General features: G+C 37.8%; 2 protein-coding genes across 3 annotated transcripts; one reads left to right on the top strand and one right to left on the bottom strand.

Annotated features, from left to right (window-relative positions):
* Positions 1–17,497: 17,497 nt before the first annotated feature.
* Positions 17,498–21,028, top strand: LOC113749840 (leucine-rich repeat receptor-like tyrosine-protein kinase PXC3). 2 transcript variants are annotated; one of them, XM_027293709.1, is made up of 3 exons: positions 17,498–19,356; positions 19,471–20,289; positions 20,548–21,028. In XM_027293709.1, the coding sequence occupies exons 1-3, from the start codon at positions 17,739–17,741 to the stop codon at positions 20,853–20,855; spliced, it is 2,745 nt and encodes a 914-aa protein (XP_027149510.1). In that variant the 5' UTR covers positions 17,498–17,738; the 3' UTR covers positions 20,856–21,028. The 2 variants fall into 2 exon arrangements, with proteins under 2 accessions (XP_027149510.1, XP_027149509.1); XM_027293708.1 differs by having other exon boundaries at positions 17,498–20,289.
* Positions 21,029–21,553: 525 nt separating this feature from the next.
* Positions 21,554–26,890, bottom strand: LOC113748870 (dihydrolipoyllysine-residue acetyltransferase component 5 of pyruvate dehydrogenase complex, chloroplastic). The gene is made up of 6 exons (XM_027292452.1): positions 25,815–26,890; positions 25,220–25,411; positions 25,017–25,104; positions 22,366–22,436; positions 22,159–22,242; positions 21,554–22,043 (listed from the first exon to the last, which is right to left on the bottom strand). The coding sequence occupies exons 1-6, from the start codon at positions 26,697–26,699 to the stop codon at positions 21,939–21,941; spliced, it is 1,425 nt and encodes a 474-aa protein (XP_027148253.1). The 5' UTR covers positions 26,700–26,890; the 3' UTR covers positions 21,554–21,938.
* Positions 26,891–27,382: the final 492 nt, after the last annotated feature.

Genomic DNA, 27,382 nt, shown 5'->3' with positions numbered 1-27,382 from the left:
GACTGTCCATCGGTCTGGGAATGGTAAGTAGTACTAAAATTCAATTTAGTCCCCAATATTTCTTGCATCTTTTGCCAGAATCTTGAAACAAATCTAGGGTCTCTATCAGACACAATACTTACAGGTATCCCATGTAACCTGATAATCTCATCTAAGTACAACTTGGCTAACTTTTCCAATGGGTACTTCATATTAATCGGCAGAAAATGAGTCGATTTGGTCAATCTATCCACTATCACCCAAATGGCGTCATGACTTCTTTGTGTCCTAGGTAATTCCGATACAAAATCCATACAAAATCCATAGTGATGTTCTCCCATTTCCACTCAGGTATCTCCAAAGGTTGCAAAAGTCCTGATGGTTTCTGATGTTCACCTTTAACCTGTTCACAAACCAAACAGGTCTGGACAAATTGAGCAATCTCCTTCCTCATGCTCTCCTACCAATACAAACTCTTCAAATCTTGGTACATTTTATTCCCTCCAAGATGTACCGTAAACTTCGATCGGTGTGTCTCTTCCAAAATTTTCTTCTTAAACTCTTCATCATTTGGCACTACTATCCGATTCCGAAACCTCAATATGCCATTCATTCCCAAGTTAAAATCCGACTCTTCTCCCTTTTTGACTCTTTCCGACCACTTTTGCACTTTAGTGTCCTTTTCCTGGGCTTCTTTAATACGTTCCAACAAAGTGGAATTCACTACAATATTTTCAAGAATTACTTTCCTCGGTTCAAGTCTAGGATTTCAATAACTAATTTCTTCTAACAAGTGTAATTCCTTTATCATCAATCCGGCCACTTGCACTTGGTGACTCAAAGTATCGGCCACTACATTGACTTTCCCTGGATGGTACTTTATCGTGCAATCATAGTCTTTCAAGAATTCCATCCACCTACGTTGCCTCAAATTTAGCTCCTTTTGAGAAAACAAGTACTTAAGGCTTTTGTGGTCAGTAAAAATCTCAAATGTTACTCCATACAGGTAGTGTCTCCATTTCTTTAAAGCGAACACTACAGCCGCTAACTCCAAATCATGAGTCGGATAATTTCCTTCATGCGGTTTCAACTTCCTAGATGCATACACTATCACTTTATCATTTTGCATTAATACACATCCCAAGCCCTCCTTGGAAGCATCTGTGTAGACCACAAAACTATCATTTCCATTAGGTAGAGCTAATACAGGCGCTCTTGTCAAACGTTTTTTCAATTCCTGGAAACTCTCTTCACACTTAGGACTCCATATAAACTTCCCACTTTTTTTGGTTAATTCAGTCATAGGTCCAGCAATTCTAGAAAATTCCTTAATGAATCTCCGGTAATACCCTGCTAATCCTATAAAACTTCGAACCTCAGTAGGATTTTCCGGTCGTTTCCACTTTGAAACAGCTTCAACCTTAGCTGGATCCACTTAATCTCATCCTTAGAAATTATGTGACCCAAGAATGTTATTTCCTTCAACCAAAACTCACACTTGCTAAACTTGGCATACAATTGGTGTTCCCTCAGGGTTTGTAAAATAATTCTCAAGCGCTTCTCGCGATCCTCCACATTCTTAGAGTATACTAGTATATCATCAATAAATACCACCACAAATTGGTCCAGATAAGGCTTAAAGACCCTGTGTGTGAGAACCCGTAAAACCCTAATTATTATCCTAAGGTTTATTTCCCCTTAATTGCATGTTTTCTGCATTTTCTGGCTTAGAAATATTTTCTTAGTGGATTTTATGAGCAATTATAGTTTTAAGATGATTTTTCTAGCATTGGAGAATTTTTAGAAAATTAAGAGTAAATAGTGGACGTGGGACCCACTAGTGCGAAAAGTTCGGAAAAATTCGGCCAATAAGGTTAAGTTTCGGATACTGTTTAAAATTTATCGGGTGTTAAGTGATAAGTAGAATGTGTGAAGTGATTGATGTGAGAGAGGAAAGAAAGATAAGAATGCATTTATGGAGGTGACAAGTGTCACCTCCTCATTGGAAGTTTTTTTAAGAATTACTATTCCCAATTTTGACTTTTTTGACCAAAGGATTATATATCAAAAAAATGCACAAAAATCACCATTTTTCTTCTCTTGTTGGCCGGCCACCTTGAGCAAGGAAGGAAGAAACTTTCTTCACCATTCAAGCTTCTACTTGTTGCAAATCAACCAAAAACATTGGTTACATCCAATTCCATTCCATACAATCTTACCTTCTAGTGCTAGTAAGTTGTTTATTGAAGTTTGGTTGAAGGTTTAAGGTGTTCAACAACCTCTTCTCTCTTGTTTCTTGGTAAGTGAAGCTTGAACACCCACTTACACCCTATGAAGCTTAAATTATGCTTAGTAGTGCTTGAAGTGCTGAAATTTCTGGTTTTCTCTTGGTTTGAAGTGATTTGGTGAAGTTTTTCATTTTATTGATGATTTTTCTGGTTTAATATGATCTTGATGTTGGGTGCTTGTATGATGGATTGTAATGGTTGGAAATGACTCTAGTGAGTGTGAATTATAGTTAAATGCAATCAATTTTGGTTTTGGTGTGAAAAATGGAAAGTTAGGGTTCATAAAATCCCAATTCTGTCCGGTTTTGGATCATAGGGTTAGAGGCCGAATTTGACTTTTCTCAAAACATAAAAGTTGTAGGTATTGGTGAGTTTGATGTGGCTGCAAAATTTCAGGTTATTTGGATTAGTGTGGAGTGAGATATGACGAAATTACTGTAGCTGTTCTGCTTTGGACAGAATGCGAAAACTGTGATAGTAATTGGCTATTTTGACTGGAATTGGTTTGGATTTTGGAGTTGGTGTTTTCTGATGAAATGTAGCTGGATGACTTAGCTAACTTATGCCTTTGGAATTTCGGCAATTGGACTTGTATGGACAGAGATATACTGATTACAGTTTTTGGTGATTTTCAAACCTGTTTTGGTAATTCTGGTATAGTATTTGGCACTTTCGACCTAGTTAAGCTAGGAACTGGATTGAGTGACCTTCTACATTGTTGTAACCCTGTTTCATAGCTTCGAAATGGTGGGTCTTACACCCCCAACCGATAATTGTAGTGAGAGTTGTGCCATTACCGCATTATAAGATCAAACACGGTTTTTCTATTAAGGCTTAAGTTAAGGTCATATATTAATTGCTGGTTTGCTATCATGCCTACTTATGGATATGAAACCCTATTGGGGTTATGAATTAGTGATGTTTATGGCTCGGTATCGAGTCTCATTGCATTTGTTATGTGATTCTAGGGCGTGACGGTAGCTCACGACGTCTTGGTGATCACGGTGTATGAAACACCATTTTCTCACTTGGTGAGTATACCACTCACTAAATTGTTACTATGTGGCTTTGTTAAATGTTATGTGATGCCTTGATGGCTTACTTGGATATTGAAATTGATTAAGGTGAGGGTGTACTTGACCGCCCTCACCTCTTTTGATATTGTCACTGATTGGCTACCGTTTTACTGCATTACTGAACTTGATATATTGGTTGGTGAATTCCATTTTATGGAAACTGATTTGGTGTTGTTTGGACGATGTCCAACGACCTTATTGTATTACTGAGCTCAACCCCGTATGGTAGTCAATTGGATCGAGCCGGCGAGGGCTTGGTCGTGAAGATTGAATTGCCACGGGGACTGTACTGGGGAACCTTGTGGTAATGAGACCCTTGGTTCCGGTAAACTCGAGTATTACCAAAAACTACTGAATTGGAGTGCGGGCCCGGTTGGGGTATGTTGGGTGGAAGGAATGGGAGTATAGTGAAGTCTACGGTTTGGTACTCTTAACATTGACGGAGGGTCAATGAGATTGGATCAAGATGGCAAGCGTGGAATTGGGCTCTTGAGAGCCGACCGTATCCTTTTACCGTTTTGCTTCATTGCTTATTTACGCACTTTAAATGAAGGTTCATTCTTATATGACTTTGATTGCTTATTGGGTGGTATACCACTGGGCTTTGGCTCATTCCGTGTTATTTGTTTTCCTTACAGGAATATAATTGCTTTTGAAAATGGACTGGATAGTCAATTGCCATACTGAGCTTGTAAATGTCTTTTGTATAGCTCTTGAAGTGAAACCCTAATGTATCACGGGATTCATTTCCTTTTGATAGGCAAATCGAATGTGTACTTCCTTAGTGAATAGTTTTGGCTTGCCGTTGTGGCTTGTAAATGGCTAATGTTATGTTGTATATGTTTTTCGATGCTTGGTTGGGTTTCGGACGGGTCGGTTACTATTCATGGCCGACTCTGGAGTTCGTTTCTTTTATTTTGGGATATTTTGCCCTTTTGCCTTGTTGCGTGCGTTATAAGTTTCAAACGTGATAGATCGCTTTATACTGCACCGTTAGTCCTGGCGAGAGCTGGGCAGGCAGTCCGCTAACCTCTTTGGTTCGCCTTAGGGGAAGGTGGGGCTGTCACACTGTGCATTAGATCCATAAAAGCAGCAGGTGCATTGGTCAGTCCAAATGGCATTACTGCAAATTCAAAGTGTCCATACCTCGAATTAAAAGCAGTTTTGGGTATATCTTTCTCCAAAATCCTCAATTGATAGTAATCCTGTCTCAAATCCAACTTCGAGAATACTACCGCCCCTTGCAATTGGTCAAATAATTCATCAATGTGGGGCAATGGGTACTTATTCTTAATAGTGACATCATTCAAGTCTCGGTAATCTATGCACGGCCTTAAACTTCCATCCTTTTTCTTAACAAACAAGATCGGGGCTCCCACGGTGAATCACCCTCTTTTATAAAACCCCGTTCCAACAAGTCCTGCAATTGTAATTTCAATTCTTTCAACTCAGCTGGAGCCATTCTATATGGCATCTTAGAGATAGGTGCTACTCCCGGAGTCGCATCAATCTTAAAAACTATTTCCCTTTCCGGGGGTAAAGATTCTAACTCTTCAGGAAAGACATCTGGGTACTCTTTCACTACAGGCATGTCTTCCAGTCTCACTTTATCACTAGGAGTGTTGATTAGAAAAGCCAAGTATCCCTGAACTCCCTTACTAAACATTTTCCTAACTCGAATCCCTGAGATAAGTGCAGATGAAGCTAATCTGCCCCTTACATCCAGTTTCAAAATCGCCTCTTCCGGAATGCACAATTCTACCATTTTCGTCTTACAGTTCAATTGGGCATTGTAACGAGCTAACCAGTCCATTCCTAGGATCACATCGTATCCCTTAATCGCTAAGCTTATCAAATCGGCCAGTAATTTTCGTTCTCCAACCCAGATCTCATAATCTCTGAATACCAAGTTAGCGATTAGAATTTGGTCCCCAGTAGGCGTCCTAACCTCTAAGTCATAAGGTAACTTAATTGGTTTCAAGTCTATTCCACTCATGAAATTAGGGTTTACAAAAGAATGTGTTGCACCCGAATCAATTAAAATCTTAGCTAAACGGTGGAAAATAGGGATCGTACCTTCAACCCTCTCAGTCGCATCGAGTATCTGTTGATGGTCCAGTGCATAAACCCTGGCAGGTACATTAGGTCGACTTTTCCCAATACTGGTCTGCTTAGAGGTTGACTTTTCGGATCTTTGGGTGCTACCTCCCACCTTCAACTTATTTGGACAAGTCGCGAGCTGGTGCTCGATACTACCACAAACCAAACACTTCCCAGACTTTCTCCAACAATCATTCTCAGAATGGTTGGGTTTACCACAGTACCCACAAGTAATTTGAGGTGTCACTGTCGAACCACTAGAAGGCACTCCTTTTGCTTGAACCGGCCCACTACGACCTCCTCTGGATAAAGCTCCCCTTGAAGTTCCAACGGTCCTCATTCCTCCCATTCCTCTTCCCATTTTGGAAGGCTGTGTATTCTTACTAGCCTGTCCAGAAGTATGACAAGAAAAGTTCCTTTTTCTATTATGGAAGTCTCTAACTTGCATTCTTGCACTCTCAACCCTTTGTACTTTCTCTAGAGTCCCAGTAAATGTAGAGATTTGGGTTGCGGCCAAACCCTCCTGGATTTCTACATTAAACCCTTGTATAAACCGTCTTATCCTTTTCCGTTCATTGATTACCAATTCAGGGGCATATTTAGAAAGTTTAGTAAATTTCCCTTCGTACTCCGCTACACTAAGAGTTCCTTGTTTCAACTTGATGAACTCATCCACTCTCTTTTCTTGGATTAAGGGTGGAAGAAACTTTTCATTAAACTCCCTCGTGAAATTCTCCCAAGTCCAAGAGGTTTGGGCTCTCTCCCACTTTCCCTTTATCATGTCCCACCAAGCACGTGCTACTCCCTCAAATTAGAAAGCAGTAAAGTTCACTCGCCTATTCTCGGTATAGTCTAAAGCGGCGAATATGTTGGTCATCCTCTCCAATCAATTCTCCGCTATCTCAGGATCAGGTTCACCAATGAACTTAGGCGGGTTAACTTTCATGAACCTCTCCAAGGCTCTATCTTCCCGTCTATCCTGTCCCCCAGTTTGATTAAGTGGTCCAGGACCCTGTCTCTCAACTAACCGTTCGAGAATATCGGTCATTCTGTTAATGGTAGTAGCCACTTGGTTACTCTCTATATTCACTTGTCCCTGTGTCGGTCCAGTTGCCGATCCCTGGTCATCCCCTTGAGGTTGGGCTTGTCTAGTCCCTCGTCCACGATCTCGACCACTCTTTCGTCCTTCTATTATCCTAGTTGTGCTTAGTGTAAGAAATAAATCAATTACGCGGGAAAAAGTTAAAAGCAAGAACCAATCACCAAAAACATTAGAAATAGCAATAATTTATATTCATTATCATGTCAAGATCCATACAATTAGCAAGTCATGGGGGAGTACAAAATATAGTGCACACGACATTAGAAAAGTACTTTTAGTCACACACAACTAAAGTAAAGTCAAGTGCCTCAAAAGTAGGCCACACAGTCATACAAAAATACAATGGCTTTGGCACTAACATCACCCCAGCTAATTCTAACTATATCAGTCAAAAGGGTCTATCACTCTGAATCTAATCCACAGTAGGGTTACTAGGTGGAATCTCCTCCTCAAGATCCTTCTCTTGATCTGGACTCTGGATAATATCCATCACTTCGTCAACCAACCTACCAGTATCTGCTAGGATCCCAGAAGCCCGATCTCGGACCTCCTCACCTAACCTAGTGGGTCGAGCCCTAGTCCTCTGGAGCTCCTCACGAGTGACCTCAGCCGTAGCCATCTCGCCAGCTAATACCTCCTCAAGCTCAGCAATCCTCTCACCCTGAGCACTAACCATCTGTCTCACCTCGTCCACCTCCTCAAGAAAATCTCAGTTGATGTTCACCAACTGATGACACTCGTCGTCCAGAGCTAGTACAAGGTGGTTCGGGTAGGCATATGTCAACCTACACGAATATCGAGGGTACCTAGTACATGGCGAATAATGCACAAGAGCTCCTCCACCAAGAGTTCGGTAGTAAATAGGCCTAGGGGGCTCTACACGGCCATTAGCTTGACCATTCCCATTAGCAGCAGGGGTCCCATTCCCGTTCTCTATCCCTACAAAACAACCACACTTTTCGGATTAGAAACTTAGTCACTAGCTCGCTCAGATATCACTTAAAGTATGACCAAATCATCCTATCTCAAATTTTAAGGGTAAGGTTTCTAGTATATCTCCCAAATAGATCTCTAACCAAGCGTTCTGATACCAACTGTGACACCCCCACTTCTCCCTAAGGCGAATCAAAGGGTATCCGCGGAATACCTGCCCAACTCTCGCCAGGACTCGGTACAATTCCTGTTCAAACTTAATACAATACTAGCCATCCCGACAAGATAAAGTAAGAAAGTGCGGAAAGTTCTATAAATAATATCTGATCATACACTACAAGTTCAAAATACATCAATTCCCAAAATATACAACTACCAAAAGGTCTAGTCGATTACATTTGAAACCCTAATACAAAAGTACATCCAAAGGGTTTCTTCGAGTTTCACTCCAAGTCCGTTCCTGTTAAGGAAAACAAATCTACGGGGTGAGCAATTGCTCGTGAGGCCAAGAAACACACATGCAAGCACGTTGTCCAAATAACAATCCCATTTAACAAGAAAAACAATAATATTTGGGTAATTAACAATTCAAGTGAAATATGAACAGAAACAATTCAAGGATATGGTAGCTCTCAGGAGCTAAGTTCCACTTGCTTTGCCAGATCTCAATCGTATACCTTCCCGTGGGGACTCTCTGTCAACCGGGTCGTTATTTTCAATCCGTAGACTCTACTTTACTTCACAAGTCCTTCCACCTTACAACCCCCCACCGGGCCCGAACGTCGATAAAGGCGCTACTGCACGAGTAGTCCAAGCAAGATCTCTCCAATAGATCAAACTTATCATATTATTCTCATGGCTCACCAAAGTTCCCGACCAAACCCATGCCGGCTCGAGTCCCAAGGTCACCCTATGGGTTTAGGCATCCCTCATTTAACATTTATGAGTCGAGGAGATTCACTCCAACGACGTATGCAGTCATAGCATACCATTTCATTTCATTCATTCATTCAATACATTCAATCATTTATTCCATTTCAATTGATTCAATCATTTTCAATCAATTCAATTATGGTTCATTTAAATGAGAACGAGTGCGATAAAGTACACACTCGACTCAACAGTTAAAGCCATTCTATTCATAACTGGTAAATTCACATAATTTCAACTATTCATGTACTTGACACTCACCAATCAAAAACAAGGAAGTAATGCCCACTTGAGGGTTCAGGCGTCCACCGTGGGATCCTCTTGAGTGCCTGAGCTATTAAAAATTAACCATTACACACTATCGTTTAAAACCCCTAATTATCAAGAAAGATTGCACTCCTATACAATCTTAGAGAATATCATGAAAATGAGCTTTAATTTTCTCGTAAATCGAGGCTCAAAAGTGGGGTTTAAAAATACAAGAAAAATCTGATTTTCATCTTTGAAATCCAGTGTAAAATGGTCAAACGATATCGAAGGAAAATTGAGAGTTCTAAAAACTCAATTTCCTTTAAGTTCAGAAATTTCAGATTTGACAAGCAATCTTTGAAAAATCGTATCTCACTCTCTGTAGGTCCAAAATTGGAAAACTTGGTACCGTTGGAAAATAGTTTCGAAGTACTAAAAGTTCCTAGAAGACACTTTTCCATGATTCAAAATGAAAGGCATTCGAATTTTGGTTTCAAGTTGCTGATTTGGGCTCCCCGGACAGATTCGGGGTTGGTTTTTGACAAACTTTGGAAATTCGGAAAAATTCACAGAATACGAACTAGCCTCTCAAATTTGAAACTCAATTAGAGTTACAATCAAAGTTTAAAACACAACAAACAAAACAAGAATCGGACTTTTGAGCCAAGATATAGCAGTTCAAAGTTGCTGAAAATTTCTCACTGAACGAGCATTTTCCAGATTTAAAACATAAACTTTGGGACTTCAGTTGGGCATAGAAATGGACTTGGAATGGCACCAAATTTGGTGGTATTACCCTACCATATAAGGGATACTCCTCTGTCAACTTTCACTTGAAAATTCACAAGGGAAGGCAGTTAACTAAACTACCAAAGTTCAAGGAAATCCGATGACAAATCTGTCTTCAAGCTTCCGTTTTCCGTTTTCAAACATTTGGCCAATGAAATCATCTCAAACATGGTTCATTTATGAATAAAATGTCTAAGAAACATCCAAATACATTTGGTAGGCGATTGACACCAAAAGTTTCAAAATAACAAGTCCCCATTCGAAATAAGCCATTGGCTAATCCAAAAATTAGGGTTTTCAATCACTGATGCAGTTCTGTAATTTAGCCACAACTCACTCCATTCAACTTGGAATTGGATGTGGTTGGTGGTGTTGGAAACTACATTCATAAGGCTACAATTTCTCAGAAGAAATCATTCTGAAATTCTGTCCATAACTAGCTCATATTCAAGCAACAATTCACAGCACATAACAGGTTTTCTAACACAGCAGTGAAGCAGGACAGGTAACTTTGAAAAGCTGGTACGGCTCACTCGAGTCAAACTAGGGGATGCATTTTATACTGTTAGAAAATTGGAAGTGTCTAGTTTCTAATGCCACAAACGGCACTCGATTTTGACATTGGAGCAAATATTTATGGTCATTTAAAATCCGCTGCCAGAGTGACTCTGAACACGTTTTCCAGCTATGAAGAAATTTCGAAATCCAAACATTTATCCAACCAAATCAAGTGATTTTTGGTGGAAACTTTCCACTCAACATATACAACATATCTAAATCAAAATCAAGAAAATTTGACCACCAAAAAATCACACCAAGGGGTACAGCAAGGACAGGGCAGAACCGGCCCTTCTCCCTTTGGTTTTTCCTTTGAATTTCTTTCCACTATTTCGACTTACAACCACTAGATCAACACTTAATCAACATAAATAACATCCAAAATCATAAAATCAGTCCAACATGTCCATTGTGGGATTTCATAGAGCCCACTCAAGTGATTTTCAACAAAATAAAGGTACCCATATGAAGCTACAAGCTTCCAAGTGAAATTTAACTCCCTAGAACTAAGATTTAAAGGTTGGATGATCATTACCTCCTAGATGATGATAACCCAAAAAATTTCGGTCACTAAGCTCCAAGAAAACCGTGGAAATGAAGCTCCTCTCCTAGTCCAAGATGATCTCCAAGTTGTTTTGAGGTTGTGGTATGAATTTGAAGTGATTTGGTGCAAGATTGAGTGAGATGATAAAGAAGTTTTGGGTCTTCTTCCTCCTTGGTGTGGCCGGCTGTCTTGAGAGAGAAAAGAGAGAGTAGAGAGTGTTGTTTAGCTTCTTGAGGAAGATTGGTAGGTGTGAGGGTTAAGTGCTCAAAAGTCAACCCTCCAATAGTGCACGCACGCACTCGTTTCGTGCCCGTTTCCTCTCGGGTTTGTTTCACTTGTGCATTAAACCTCTAATGCACTTCCATTAACACTATTATTGTCCACTCTTAATAGTCTAAGAATAAATGTTCAAAGTCCCTCAATTAATCGCACGCACGAAAACGCGAACTTTTGATTTGTGCGCGATAAAGCAAAATTTCTAAGAAATTCTTATAACGATAGTATAACTAACTAATACTTGGGTACTTAAACATAAAAATAACCCTTTTAGGGTAAACCAATAAATAAGTGAATAAAATGATAAATAAATAAACAAATAAAAATAAAATTAAGATAAAATACGAGTCCTCACATGAACTTGCCGAGACGAGGGTGTACTTTATCACCCTTGTCCTCTCTCTTTCTGATTACATGATACTTGTTACATGAATATATATGACTTGCACTTATACATGAACATGTTTTAAGTCGTGAGCACTGAGCGGCTCGAAGTATCACGCCCTATTCGGGTAGGAGGTACCGCTCACCCCGACTCAGTGCTATGATCGACTCAAAGTCGATTGGAGCGTTGTCTCGTCGACCAAATACACGTGTCAGGACACCCCAACCCATCGACTAACCTTGTAACTCGAGCCGGCAAGGGCTTGGTCGAGAAGCTTGGTGAACCTTGGGAAATAATAGCTTGATCTTTTGAGATCTTGCTTGGCATACTCGAATAGTATCGCTACCCTTACATGTTTGGTTCCGGATCCGAATGGGTGTTATATTGGATGGAGGAAGTAAGTGGAGCACTACGGTCGTGTTACTACTCCGTCGACCCCAGATGGCTCAAATTGATCGAGACGTGGAAATAGCTCCTGAGAGCTCCTGCATCCTCCTTGTGTGTTAAATTCCTACTTGTGCACTTAAATGAAATGTCATGTTTAAAGTTGCTTTTAAGCATGTTATTTGATTGATTGGTGTTACTTGCTTGCCTGTTTATTTTCTTGGCCTCATTGAGCGTTCGCTCATCCCTTTAAGTTTGTTTTCCTTAACAGACTTTGGAGGTGGATTGGAGGATCTAGACTAGCGATTTGGTGGAAGCTAGTATATTTTGTATGAATTTGGTGACTCTTAAATTGTAACTTTTGTTACTCTTGGTTGGTGGTTTGTAATGATAATTGTTAACCCTTGAAGTTATGGCTTGTATATTTGAAGTACCTTTTATTTAAGTCGATGGTAGTTTTGTAGCTCTATATTAAGGTTGAACGAGTGCGTGAGTCCTGACAAGAGTTGGGCAGGCGTCCTGCTGATATCCTAGGGATCGCCCTAGGGAGAGGTGGGGGCGTCACAAGAAGAATGAAAAATAGAGTTTAATTGATATGCTAGCAGATCTGGGAGATCTAGCCACAGATCCTTAACTTGGTTTGATGGTGGTTAGGATATTTTCAAGGGTTTTTCTCTACTTTTTCTCAAACTTTAAGCCTCCCAATATATATTACATATGTGGCACAAAACAAGGGCATTTTAGGCACTATGTAACTTCATAAAATACTCTTTAGTTTTCTTAGAATTCTTCTTCTAGAATAGTATTGTATTTGCCAAGTATAGATGAAGATCAAGGTGTAAAAAAGAGGTTACAGAGACTCAATTATGATGGGAGTTTTCTTACCTCAACACTTTAATTCTTGTATTTTGAATTTATATATTGAGTTATTAAACAAGCATGGTGCTTTCTTTCTAGTCTTCCTTCCTTGGACTTGGATGAATCTCTAATTGTTGTTGGATGAATTAGTTAGGTTATTTGTTTTATTCTTTGAGCATGATATTTTATGCTTTTATACTTGATATTTACAATTGTTTGGCCATTAACTATGAGCCATTTTAAGGTGTTGGATGATGAGCTAATGTTATTGTTCAATACTAGTTTATAAAAGGATACAATTTCAATTGTAGATTCACCATTGAAGAAATACACCATTATGGTCTGTTACAAATAGTTTCACAGATTTTAATGAACTTATAGTTGATTTTATCCTACAAAAGTAAGATATAGAATTATTATAGGTATGGTAGATATATTGGAGAAAGCAGGCATCCGTACATTCGGAAATTATACCATTTTTTAGTCAAAGGAAGTTCAATTAATTAGATTATTTCACTAGCATAAGTTAGGTGGAAATTTGATGTCCTAATAGCTTTTGATAGTACTTTTTAAATTTTTATCATATATTTGTTGTTTAAATTTATTTATTGCATTTTTATCAATCTAAATAATAGAGAAATTCGATAATAGTTAGTAATTAGTTAATTTTTCCTAAAGGATCAACACTCAAATACTTCCTATACTCAAATACAACTTGCGCACTTGTAGCAATGAAAGTTTAAGTATAATCAGAACTCCGCAATCAATAAAGTTTTAACAAGATTATTACTGCTTGAAAAATGACAAGAACATCTTTTTTTTTTTTTTTTTTTTTTTGCTTCTTAGTCAAGATGGAGGTGAAAATCATTTTAGCTCTACTTTCACTATTGACTTTTTCTACGGAATATTTTCTCATCTTGTGATCTTTATGTGTTGCACTACAGCTTTGGCCATCTGATATTATGCAATTTTTCATGGATTTCAAAATAGTACTTCACCATTTTGACATCGGCAAACTAATTATTTTAAGATAGAGTTTATTGGACTTACTACATGTTTTCAACAAGCATATGTTATAGTGTACGGCTGTAATTGCATATGTGAGAAATACTTATTTTTTTAATGTTTTAAGCAGATGAGTACGTACTCAAGAGAGGTAAATTTTAGAGGAGAGGGATTGGTTGAGTAGTATGGGAGAAGGGAGTGTAAGTGAGAAATATCATGTTCGAAACTTCTCACTGATTGAAAAAACAAAAGAAAGAAGCAAGATCTATGTCCTCTCCTCTCTATTTTGGAAATTAATAAAATTTTGGGTCCCAAAAAAAAAAAAAAAAAAACCTTTAGTATTTTGGTAAAAAAATTAAAAAAAAAACTTTAGTATTTTGGTAAAAAAAAAAAAAAGTAGATGAGTATTACCACGTATCTTTCCCTATGAAAGCCATACGAATGATGAAATGAATTATTTCTGGGCCTAGCTTATGTCTTGCACAGCAAAACTTATTTGATTTGCTGACAAACAATTTAAAATCGGTTTCTTGATTACATTTTCACCTCATATAAATATTTATTTGAAAGAAAACTAAAATAAACACCCATCTTAAACACTCCAAAACAAAACCAACCAAATTGAGAATTTAGGGTGATAAATTATAAAACCTATAAAGTAGGTCTAAACTCTAATATCTATTTCGAACAAATTTCTTGTCTTCACTATTTTTAGAGAAAATAAATAAATATATGATTGACCCTAAACATCATTGAACTAGTAAATAGTGAAACATCAGGGAACCTTGTTGCACAAAGTTGTTACAATTATTCCTCTACTCCGCAGACGAATTAGCGGTCGTTGTAGAAAAGATTGAAGACAAACCAAATTGAAGCAATTTGGACGACTTGGTCAATTTCATGATCACGTGAACGACAACACGTTGTAGACGCGTTCACAACAATTCACTGCCCATTTTCTAGCCTCTATTTTATAAAGGGTTGCCACATAAATACGAAATGGACCCCCCAAAGACTTTGACGTTGAAAACTAACCCTTTGTGAAGTCTACATTTTCTCTTTGTGAGTGTCGCAGTCTAAAAGTACTACTGTTTTTTGAAGTTCCAAAACTATAATTGGTTTCGGATCCTTGAAACTTATCTATATTACGTTTAGGCACTGACATTTCCAGAAACTAATTGTATACCCCCATTACATATAACAGTTCCAGTTGCACGGCTTTAATTTTCTGCAAAGGACAAATATTCCTTTGGTCCATAGCTGAAATCGAAGCAATATGCAGAGGGAAAAGACAAAACGAAACCAAACAAAAAATATTCAAAAAAAAATGAAGAGAAATGAAGTGTACAAGGAAAGAAATTTTGATAGAATCATCACTTTTTTTTTTCGCCTTTCTATGTAAGATACATGATGGTGAACAAATATCAGTCTGTGCTTGCATCATAGTACAAGAATTATAGCATATACATGCTCAAAGTCTATCGAGATTATAGGGGGCAAATCAACCCATTTAATTAAATTTATCCATACCCGTCCATGAATAGATGAGTATGGGTATCTTAAGTTTTTACATATGGGTATAAATAGGTTACCCAATAATACCCATTTAATAGATGGGCATGAGTATCTTAAGTTTTTGCATATGGGTATAAATGGGTTACTCAATAATACCCATTTATTAAATGGGTATTATTGGATAATCCATCAAATCCAATTAATCCATTTAGAATTGTTTTCCCCCAAATCTCCTCTCTTCCCCCGCCCATTTTTTTTTCAGATTTTTCATTTTGTTATGATGTTAACTACTTTTATTTCATTATTATTATTATTTGTTGGTTTTATTTTATCATTTTTTTTCTCTTAATTTGTTAACTTACTCATTTTTTAGCATTACCAATTTATGATAAGTTTTAGCCTCTTTTTCTACATTTCCAAAATGAAATTTTAAATTTACATATGAAAAAAAATATTAGGGGTTCAAAATTTTTGGATTAAGTTTTTATGTTAATTTTTATAGTACTTAATTTAAATTTTTATATTCTTATTATTCAATTATTAAATAGTATGTAATTTTGCGACATAGAGTACGGATAGGAAAAAAATTGATAATTAGGCTTATTGAACATTATAAGTAAATATTTAAAACTAATAATTGGTGCAAAGAATGGTATAAATTGATAATTTAGTTTGCAAAAATGAATTTAAATGAGTTTACAAAAAGTTAAAATAAATGGGTAATTGGGTTACCCAATTCATTTTTTGACTTACCCATTTATACGCATCTAATTAAATGGGTAGACTCACTTATACCCATTACCCATTTTACCGAACCCAAACCCGCTCAAGTCACCCATTTTGACACCTCTAATCGAGATGTTGTGATTCCCTAATTAGAATCTCTCATATTTAAGAACTAATGAAGAAGTTACAATTATAATGAATCTCTCATGTTTTTAAAGTAAATTATAATGAACCTAAGATAGTAATGATACAAATAAATTACAATTCAAAAGTACTACAAATTAGTCCAAAATTGGTGGGATAAATACTAAAATAGAATTAGAAGAGTACTAATGAAGAAGTTACAATTATAATGAATCTCTCATATTTTTAAAGTAAATTATAATGAACCTAAGATAGTAATGATACAAATAAATTACAATTCAAAAGTACTACAAATTAGTCCAAAATTGGTGGGATAAATACTAAAATAGAATTAGAAGAAACTCACATATAGTGAGCCTTGAATTTTAAATCTCTACTTTTTAAAGTCCCAATTTTGACTATTGAACCAAAACCTCATCAGCAAGGATTTTCTAGTTCTTTTCAAGGCTTGATTGATGAATTAGGAGAACACTTGTCACTCCACTAATATTACGTTAATCATAGCTTTTGACACCATTCTTTATTGTGATATGATATATGTGAAATAAAAATATAATTGAAAATAAGAATTGATGGTTCAAAAATATATTTACGATGCAAATAAAATAATATTTTAGAAAATTGTGTATCCAAACATTTAGGTTGCAAACGTGAGGCCTCGCAATCCTATTAAGCAAACTTACCAAAAAATCCCTTGTGGTTAAGTTAACTTACGGAAAAACCCCCTATGGTAACATGTTACTTTTATTTATTTATTTTGTGTTTAGGAATAAGGTAAGTTGTATTTGGAAGATTTTATTTATTTATTTTATGTATAGAAATAAGGTGAGTTTTATTTGAAATTATTTATTTATTTATTTTATGTATAGAAATTAGGAGAGTTGTATTTGGGAGTTTTGGATTTTCTTGAAAATTTTATAAGTTCTAAGGGGTTTAGTAAGTATATCAGCTAAAATTTTGATTTAAAAATTATTTTCCATGTCAAGCAACCTCAAACTCATTAATTTAAATGATTTTTGTCAATTTTTCACATTAGTTCAATATATGAGGTATTGGATTGTATGATTTAAAATCATTAGGGATTTTTCTATAGGTTTGATTAACCACAAGAAATTTTTCTATATTATAACTCTAAGTGTATAATAGATATATCAACTAAAAATTTGTTTGTTTCCCATACAAATACTCTCGAAAGAAGCGCGTGTATTCAAACCCGTTATCAAATAACAAGGTATCGGAGTGTATGTTTTAAAACTATATGAGGCTTTTTTATATGTTCGCTTAATCTCAAGGGATTTTTCTATATTTTACCCAAAAGTTTATGTCCACGAAAATTTTGACAAAATTTCGTGGCCTCAAAGCCATGCTTTTGTAAGTGATTGGGGATTCTAGTTAATTTCCCATGAACCAAAAGCGTTCTTAGTACTTCAAATATCAGAGAAGCAATCAATAATATGAACAGATCGTAGTGGTCCAAATCTAATTAGCACAAGTAACGATCAATTTCCACAAAACACACCATTGGTAGCCTAGTCTTCTTTCCCACCCCTTGTTTTCTTTCCGTCAACTCCTTTTTTCCTTCCTGGTCCTTTTCAAGCTTCAACCCCTTAACAGTAAGTCCGGTCAATGCCGTTGCGAGTGTGCTCACATTTTCCACAGTCAGTGGTCTTCTGTCTCAATATGTTCAAAACCCCCCCGGAATACAAAAATCATCGATTCCTTTATCCCTGAGTTTTTGCTGCCTTCTTTTCACAGATTCCCAAAGGCATCTGAAAAAAATAAAACAAAAACAACTTCTTGACAAAAATACTTAGAAAACGTGCATAGTTTATCCCTTTAAAAAACAATCAGGCAGCTGCTAGTTTGAGACACAGCAACAAAGAAGGCAAAAAAAATCATGAGCAGGTATGAAAACGTCAGTTTTACACTTTCTTTCTTCTTCTTCTTTCAGCTGGTGTTCTCTCAGCTACCTTCAAAGCAAATTGCCACCATGACTAATCTTTATGAGATGCTTCAGAATAATAGTGGGAATTCATCATTTCGATGGAGTAATGCGAAAAAAGACTCTAATCCATGTTCATGGGTGGGAGTTTCATGCAGTTCAAGCAACTCCTCTGTAACTGAACTTTCTTTACCATTGTTTTCAATATCTAGCTCAGAAATTCTGCCTGTTATTTGCCAGATTGATAGCTTAGAATCTCTTGACATCTCTAATAATCATTTGAGCTCAATCCCATATGTGTTTATCTCTTCCTGTGGTGGGATCAGTGGTTTGAAACTGCTGAATATTAGTAGGAACGAATTGGGTGGTTCTTTGCCTACTTTTAATGGTTTTCAAAAGTTAGAGGTCTTGGACTTGTCTCGTAATTCTCTGATGGGGAACATCAATTTGCAATTCGATGGGTTGGATTCTCTGAAGAGTTTGAACCTGAGCTACAACAATTTCACTGGACCTCTACCAATCAATCTTGGGAAAAACAATCTTTTACAAGAACTTCAGCTATCTACTAATGGTTTTCAAGGTGAAATCCCGGTAGGGCTAGTGAAATATGGTAATTTATCTCTGATTGATCTTAGTCACAATGAACTTTCAGGATTAATCCCTGAGAGATTTGGAGAGCTTTCCAAGCTCCAAATATTGGTTCTCTCAGGAAGCAATTTGAGAGGTGAAATTCCTAAGCTCCTTGTAAAGATTCAAACACTATTCCGATTTGCTGCGAACCAGAATAATTTTGTTGGAAATATTCCTCCTGGGATTACTACGTATCTCAGGAATTTGGACCTCAGTTTCAACAAGCTAAGTGGAACCATTCCCCAAGACCTTTTATCCCCACGCAATTTGCTGTCAGTAGATTTGTCTTCCAATTTGTTAGAGGGGCCAATACCAACAGAGATCTCTTTAAGCCTCTTCAGGTTGAGGTTGGGAGGCAATTTATTAAATGGGACAGTCTCATTTCGATCATATGGAAGCCTTACCAAATTGACCTATTTGGAGCTGGACAACAACAGTCTAACAGGCGAAATACCTCCTGAATTGGGATTATGCCGAAGTTTAGCTCTCTTGAATTTAGCCCAGAATAGGCTGACTGGGGTCTTGCCTGTACAATTGGGTAATCTTGCCAATCTTCAAGTTTTATACCTTCAGAAGAATAAGTTGGTTGGAGTTATCCCTCATCAGTTTACACAGTTACACAGTTTGCAGAGAATGAATTTCAGTTCAAATTCAATTGGTGGCTCAATTCCTGCTTCAATTTCCAAATTGCAAAATCTAACAAACTTGGACTTGCGACATAATAATCTGAGTGGTCCAATTCCCATTTCCATTCGCACTCTGAATCTCCTATTGGAACTTCAACTTGGAAATAACCAACTCAGTGGAGATGTTCCAGCAATGCCATCATCATTGCAGATTGCTCTGAATCTCAGCAACAATTTTTTTGGCGGGCCTATTCCCGTGTCGCTATCTGGATTGATCGCATTGGAGGTTTTGGATCTTTCGAATAACAACTTTTCAGGTGTAATCCCGAACTTCCTCACTGAAATGGCAGGCTTAACGCAACTTGTACTTTCAAACAACCAACTTTCTGGAGATATTCCGAAGTTTAAACAATATGTTACGGTTGTGACAGGTGGAAATAAGGGTCTAAACCAAGCACCATCAAATGCTCCTCCTGCATCATCAAAGAAAAAGAGAACTGTTTCAGTTGGTGTGGTTATAGGAGCAGCAGTTGCTGCTGCCTTGGCTGCTGGTCTGCTCACATTAATTGTTATTTCTATATCAAGACGGTATTACAGGGTCAATGACATGCACCTGCAATCAGAAGAGGCCGCTTCTGAACAGCAAGTAATCCTCGGAAATCTGTTGACTGCAAATGGCATTCATAGGTCAAACATAGACTTTATGAAAGCCATGGAGGCGGTGGCAAACAACTCAAATATCATCTTGAAGACAAAGTTCTCGACCTACTACAAAACTGTCATGCCATCTGGTGCAAACTATCTGGTCAAGAAGCTTACTTGGAGTGACAAGATATTTCAATTGGGCAACCATGAAAGGTTCGGAGAAGAGCTTGAAGTGATTGGGAAATTGAGTAATTCAAATGTCATGATCCCTCTGGCCTATGTGTTGACTGTGGATAGTGCTCATCTCTTCTACGACTTTGCCCCGAAGGGTACCCTTTTTGATCATCTTCATGGTAACTCGGAAAGTGCCTTGCATTGGGCAAGTCGTTACAGCATAGCCATTGGAGTAGCTCAAGGTTTAACCTTTCTGCACGGATGCCCTTCCGGTTCAATTCTGCTCCTTGACCTTTCCAGCAAAAGTATTCTGCTGAAGTCTCTGAATGAGCCTCAGATTGGAGATATTGAGCTCTGCAAAGTTATTGATCCTTCAAAGAGTACTGGAAGTCTTTCTACAGTGGCTGGATCTGTTGGATATATTCCACCAGGTAATACAAATGCCTAGACTTTATATCTCTATGAAATCATTTTTGCACAGAGTCCGCAGATTGTATGAGATCGAGTTTTGCAGTTTTTCTTTTGGTATTCTGATGTTAAAAGCATGCATTCTGATTCAATTGTACGAGTCTCATGAGGTTTTTCTGATATGATGCATCTTTAACTCCATCTTCCTGCTCATTGAATCAAATTTATCTATGCCCCATAAACTGTAAGCAAATTCATCAAAGTTGTGCTCTGGATTGCAGAATATGCGTACACTATGAGAGTTACGATGCCTGGAAATGTCTACAGCTTTGGAGTACTCCTGCTTGAACTACTCACAGGAAAGCCAGCAGTTAATCAGGGGACTGAACTGGCCAAGTGGGTTCTGAGCAACTCTGCGCAGCAAAACAAATGGGACAACATTCTTGACTTTAGTGTGATCAAAACATCTCTTGCAGTTAGGAGTCAAATGCTTGCAGTCCTGAAGGTAGCACTCGCTTGTGTCAGTGCATCACCAGAGGGTAGACCGAAAATGAAGAGTGTGCTGAGAATGCTCCTAAATGCCAGATAACTCTCTGCATTTTTGCCACACATTGCCATACATCAGTGAGCTGCATACAACCTTTTGGTTTTTATTTAGCCTCTTTTTTCTATATGAATATGTCTCTAATACATGTATATAAAAGAAAGCTTTAGGATGAGCATATACCAAATCCTACAAACTTTACCCTAATTTTCGGCTTCTGTTCTTCTCCCCCTCCACTATCAAACTGGTTTGCAAAAGCATGCTTGTGAAAATTGTTCGTCTCTGCACTCTACAAAAGAGTACTTGTTATGAAAAAAGATAATTGACAACAAAATCTAGCTATAACAAAGTTTTAGAAGACGTTTTCATTCAAAACATCCTTGTCTGCTGTACACTAGAAATGTGACCTCCAGCATTAATAGATCAATTTACGTACTGAAAGTCCATTTCGCAGACAATAGAAAAAATTTCATTGAATTGAATGCCAATGGCAAGCATGGAAAAAGACATTTAGCGCATATGATAACCAAAGAGGGAAAAAAAAAAAAAAAAACTACGACAGTCAGAGAGTCAATGGTAACATCACAGAAGATAATACAGTGCTTAAGTTTAGTGCTACCTGTTCAAAAAAGAAAAAAACAAAAATTGCCGTAAATTTTTTATATCCCCCAAAATGGTTGGCGTAGGAACTCAAAATTCGTATATCAAAGTTCACAGCATGCAGTGGGCGTGCTTGCGTTCAATCAAAATTTGCTTTTTTAAAGCAAATTTTAAATGTCTACTTTGAACAACATCAGAGTCCCGCAACATCTTCATAAATTGCTCAGCAAACCAATGAAAGCATCCCCATTTAAAGAATTACAAGACAATGACGAGGACCATAAGAGGCTACAACTAATCACAACAAAGGAAAAAGTGAAAGTTCGAATTCACATGAATTATCTGATGCGGTTGATGCTAAGAAAATCACTCAAGAATTGTGTTGATGTTCTTCAACAATACACTTGAGTTATCATTCCGGAATTAGATTCTGAATTGTCTTCGAGGGCGCAAATGTTCACGTGCAACTAGCGCCATTTGAAAGGTAATACACTACAAAAACTTGATTCTCCCGCAATGATGAAAAATCTAAAGTGTAAGATCTTTAGGATCTTCAATTATCTTAGCTAAAGTTTGCAAGAAGGAAGCAAGGTCTGCACCATATATGACACGATGATCTGCGGTGACATTTACCTGCGAAAATTGCATGTCTCATGTTAAAATGCCAGTAGCAAGTTTCAGGTCCAAGACGCAAATAAAATAAATTATAATTAACAAAATATGATCTATGATATAAAAATAAAATTACCTGCATTTGGTTTTTCATGCCAATCCGGCCATCTTTGGTGGCAACAACAGTGGGCTGAGATGCTCCAACAGCCATAATAGCTCCCTAGAAATGAGTTAAGACAACATACCATACAGATGACTTTTTGTATTACATATCCAGAATCTATGTGCCAATTACCAGCCAAAAGCAAGAAAGAAACAGACTAATTTAATTCCTAGCACTTACAGTTCCTGGGGGTAAGATGGCATCAAAGCGATCAACCCCAAACATTCCAAGGTTAGATAGAGTGAAAGTGCCTGCAATAGGCAAAAATATTGATCATCTTTGGATTGTTACTGAAAGACAGGTGTAAACAAAGTATGAAGAAATGGTCAGCATATGATCCAGTTTACAAAGAACATTGATACCCAGCAGCAGAAAGATACTTATTCTCCAGGAATATAAGAAGCTAAGTTTGACCATCTATTAAATCTTTTTTCTTGTACTTGATTCATTTGTCTGCACAAAATTTAGGTATGAAGTTCTGAGGAATTCAAAAGCAGACACTAACAGAAGGGAGAAAAGACAATAAAAGGGGGAGAAAGAATAGCAGGATAAGAATCAGTTCATAAAGTTGCCATTTACAGAATGGCCATTTTGAAAATGGGATCCATAAGTACAATTCAAGACAATGAAGACTGCATATAAACCTATATTTTGGCATGCAGATTCAAGAAGAAAATACCATTTAGGCCATTGTAATGCACATCCTGGAAGCATATATAATATTAAGAAAGTAAATAAGAAGTATGAATTTATTCAGGGTACAGAGAATTGCAAAAATTGCATCATGTTATTATGTAAGTCCAGGAAGAAATTTAACAGGTTTCTCCATCGACAAAAGATTAAGCTGGAGATATCCACTTGATTGCCTTTTGAGATGATCCAGAGCATTGGAAGCAGACAGTGATGGAGTCGGGGATAATTTTTCAGATGGGGCACAAATAGCTAAAAGTAGCTATGCATGTATTCAATAAGACATAAAAGCATACTAGGGACCTGCTAATGCCTACGACTAATTAAAGTACCACATTTTTTGCTACCCACTAGTGGCTTATAACTACTTAAAAACAATTGCTTTTACTTGTAGTCATTATTAAATCCGTGGATTACGTATGTTGTTTATTTTAGAAATAATTGCTTCCAAACTACTTAGACACATGAATATATTGACTTTCTACAAACTATAGACACATGTACACATTGACTTTCTACTTACAGATATTTTCCTTTGGTCAGTGGAGGCACATTTACAAATCATTGAAGTTAAAAACCAACATTTTCAGAAAATTTCAAACTTATAATTAACATTTTGTTTTGGCCAGAGTGGACACATAGCAAACTGGCCAATATGTGTAGATCTGCCAAAGGAAGCAAATCAATGAAGAGAGCATGATGGTAATCTAAAAAATTACTAGAAAGTGCCCCGTATTGGTAACTAACTTAAGTATTACAATAACAGCAACAGACCCTCTAGACCTTTGTTTCAGGTTCTATGTGAATCTTGTAGCCCTAAGTGTGCATCTTGTTTGCAATCACTCCAAACTTTAACAACGTCGCATTTTTAAATTGGTTATCAGCGTCAGCTACATGGGCATAAACAATATTGTATGATGAGCAAGATTCGACATCTAGAAGAGCCTATGCTGGAGGAACAAACAAGTTTCTAAGCTCACATGGGATACCAACAAAAAATTGGTTGGATGTCTGAACATGGAAATGGTCTGAGGATCTCAACAATAGTTTAGGGACTATCATTCATAATTGTAGTAATGGGGCAAATTTTAATACTATGAATTAAAAGTCCATCACATGAAAACTACATGATGTTTTATATTAAAAGCACATTCACATGACAACTCAGATAGCAGATAGCACATTTACTAGTATATGCTAAAAAAGTCAAAACAAAACACAACGTTTTAACTCTATCTCTCTCTTGTCAACTCCCAAATAAGCAGCCTCTTAAGCTAACTAAAAGATCCGTGTCATGAAACAAGATTATCCACATCTTTGCTTGATGTGCAGACTTCCTGTTTAGGAAACTGGTTTCTTTTCAGAGTATTTATTACTTTCTCAATATACAGGTAACTAGACTTGAGACTCCTTCACTCCCCCTGGCACCCCAACCCCAATCTCAATCCTCCTCTTCAAAAAGACATATATAGAGGAAAAGTGACTAAGAAAACTTCAGAATAGAAAAAAAGCAATAAAGCAAGATAGCAAGTATCATGGATACCTACCCCCCCCGCCCCCCCTCCCAAAAGAACCCCAATCTCAATCTTCTTCAAAATGACATATATAGAGGAAAAGTGACTAAGAAAAACATTAGAATAGGAAAAAGAAATAAAGAAAGAGAATAAGTATCCTAGATATCTGGCAATGGAAATCACCGGGACAAATGAGTTGCACTCTGCATCAAATTTTAGCTAACATAGATTGATGTAGTAACAATTCTGCATATATTCACATTTAGATAACCAGCTTTGTGTCATGCAACTTCAGTTTCAAACAAGTTTGAGTGGGACTTGTATCAAAGACAACATGACTGTTTCTATTTATGTTTTCTGAGTTAATTTTTGGTACTAATAGACAACAAATAATGCCTTCTTACTTAGTGGATCTTAACATATAGACCTTGTGAGCAAGATAATAACAGATTAGACCTCTGACAGCCGCAAAACTCATGGTGTTGCAAAATCAGATCCACTAAACCAAGTTGCCAGTAACTGTCAGCGATGAAATTCGAGCAATTAACTAGTAAGCAAAGACAAACACATCAAGGACCTGTGAAATTAACTAAGCAAAAAGTAGATTCATATGTAATACAGGAATACCTGTGCTATATTCATGCGGTTGCAGCTGCTTTGCCCGTGCCTTGTCAACTAACTCTTTCCACTTTCTTGACAAAGAATATATATCAACCTACATTACAATAGCAAAATTCAAAGCTCACATTGCAGTATCCATAACATAGACAATCTACAACCTTTCAGAACCAATCCAGGATATAAAAATTAAGGTTAGCAAGTCAAATAACCTTATCAGCATCTTGAAGCACAGGTGTAATCAACCCACCATCCATGGCCACCGCAACTGCAATATTGATACTACTATTGTATGTAAAGCTTTTACCATCTCTACAACTCGAGTTTACAACAGGATTTTGAACCAATGCAAGTGCTGTTGCCTTGGCCAGTAAAGCTGTCATAGTCACTCCCTTCGATTTAATCTGAATCATTCTCAAAGTTAGATAATCATCATAAGTTTTACAAAACCACATCATTGACCACACAATCAAGCCCCAAGGCAAAGGATAAGTACTCCCTCCACGTTAAGTTTTAACTATCCAAACAAAGCCTATAGAAGATTAGACTATGAAACCGATCCCCTAGCAATACTACCATTGCAGAAACATCACAGAACTTCACAAAGTTACCACTACTTCATAATATGTGTGCCTACTCCAACAATATTCATTTGAATCAATAATGTTTCTTTAACACATGATCATTTTGCATCTCTACAATAATAAACACACAAATGACAAAACTTCCTAAGAAATAAACTAGCAAACCAAGAATCCATTCAATAATCCATAAGAAACAATAATAACCCAAGATATCACATTTTACCTTCTTATATAAAGCATCAAGCGCATCCGTTGTAATTGTATATCCAACTCTAAACGTTGGCACGGCCAAACTCTCCACCATATTCCTACTCACAGCATTCTGCATTGTTGTAAACGGCACTGTTGATCCCAACTCCACTCCAGGAAGTGCTGCAGCAGCCGCAGCGTTATCACTACTGGCCGTGGCCACCTCAGTTGCCGCCAAAGTTGCAGCCGCTTCAACATCCTTAGCCACCACTCTCCCATTAGGCCCGCTCCCAACAACACCCCGCAAATCCACACCCAATTCCTTGGCCAATTTCTTAGCATAGGGCGACGCCACCACCCTCTTCCCCCCTTCTGACGCCGGGTGCACCGCCGTCCCTATTGCTGGGGCCACCACTTGCTCAGCCACCTTCTTCTGCTTCTCAACCCCAACTGATTCACTCGACACGACACTTTCTGTGACGGCCGGGGCAGCTGCCACCTCCTCCGGAGCGGCCGACTTCTGGGCTTGCTCAAGGGCAACGGCAATTTCCTCCTCGGATTCAGCTAAAAGGGCAATTGCGGAACCAACTGGAGCGGAGGAGCCTTCATCAACAATAATGGCAGCTAAGTAGCCATCGTAGAAGGACTCGACGTCCATGTCGGCTTTGTCGGACTCAACGACGACGACAGATTCGCCTTTGGAGAGCTTGTCGCCTTGGGACTTGACCCAGCTGACGATTTTTCCCTCAGTCATGGTGGAGCTGAGGGCGGGCATGAAAATCTCTCGGATCTTGGATCTGGGAACAAACCGGATAGTGGGTCGGGTTGTATGGACATTTGGGAGGACAGAGGACCGGTGGTGGTGGTGGAGAGACGGGGGTTTAGTGGGGATGAAGGCTGTTCGGAGAAGGTGAGACATTGTGAGTGTGGGTTAGCGCGTGAGTGTGTGAAAATGGGATTGCGTGAGTGTGTAGAAAATGGGGGAAAATTGATGGGGGGGATTATTGGTTCATTGGTTTAAGAGAACGGTGGGAAAGGGAGGGAGTCTGGTTCTCGAATGCATCGAAAGAGGAGGCGGAGGTCTCAACCAACTTAACGGTCGATGGTGATGATATGTAAGCATACGTTTTTGTTTGGCTTGATTTTGTGTGCGAACGAAAGAGGGGCACTATTTTTTGTCCTCTTTCTTTTTTTACTTTTTCCTTCACTTCAGGGATAAATTTGGGACAAATTATAAGCCTGTTTGGAACCCGAGTTTTTTACTAAATTTTTTAGGTACTAATTTTTTAACAAGTTTAATTACAGCAACCCAAAAAAAATTATCAAATTTTTTAACCTACACACTTCAAAATATCTAATACACAAAAACTTCATCTTTTCTTTCTCTTTCTCCCCCACCCCCATCCACCACACCTTCATCACCGGTCACCACCTCCGCCGCTGCTTCCGGCGCCGGCTTTCCTTTTTTTTTTTTCCTTTCTCTCTCTCTCCCCTTTGATCGATCTGCAACCCCTCTCTTTTCTTTTTTCTTTTTTTTTTTCTCCCTCCCCTCTCCTTCCCTCCCTTGTGAGGACCCGAATTTTTCTTATTTTTATTTTAGTT

Source organism: Coffea eugenioides, chromosome 10 (genome assembly GCF_003713205.1).
Source record: "Coffea eugenioides isolate CCC68of chromosome 10, Ceug_1.0, whole genome shotgun sequence".
Lineage (NCBI taxonomy): Eukaryota > Viridiplantae > Streptophyta > Magnoliopsida > Gentianales > Rubiaceae > Coffea > Coffea eugenioides.
Note: the sequence above shows the minus strand (reverse complement) of the source record. Positions and strands in the feature narration are given on the sequence as shown.

Excerpts from the sequence above, each read along its gene's own strand:
- LOC113749840 (XM_027293708.1), top strand. The coding sequence starts at position 17,739 with ATGAGCAGGTATGAAAACGTCAGTTTTACACTTTCTTTCTTCTTCTTC. Across the intron at positions 20,290-20,547 it reads TGTTGGATATATTCCACCAG|AATATGCGTACACTATGAGA; the intron begins GTAATACAAATG and ends TCTGGATTGCAG.
- LOC113748870 (XM_027292452.1), bottom strand. The coding sequence starts at position 26,699 with ATGTCTCACCTTCTCCGAACAGCCTTCATCCCCACTAAACCCCCGTCT. Across the intron at positions 25,105-25,219 it reads TGCTTCAAGATGCTGATAAG|GTTGATATATATTCTTTGTC; the intron begins GTTATTTGACTT and ends ATTGTAATGTAG. Across the intron at positions 22,437-25,016 it reads ACCGCATGAATATAGCACAG|GCACTTTCACTCTATCTAAC; the intron begins GTATTCCTGTAT and ends TGCCTATTGCAG.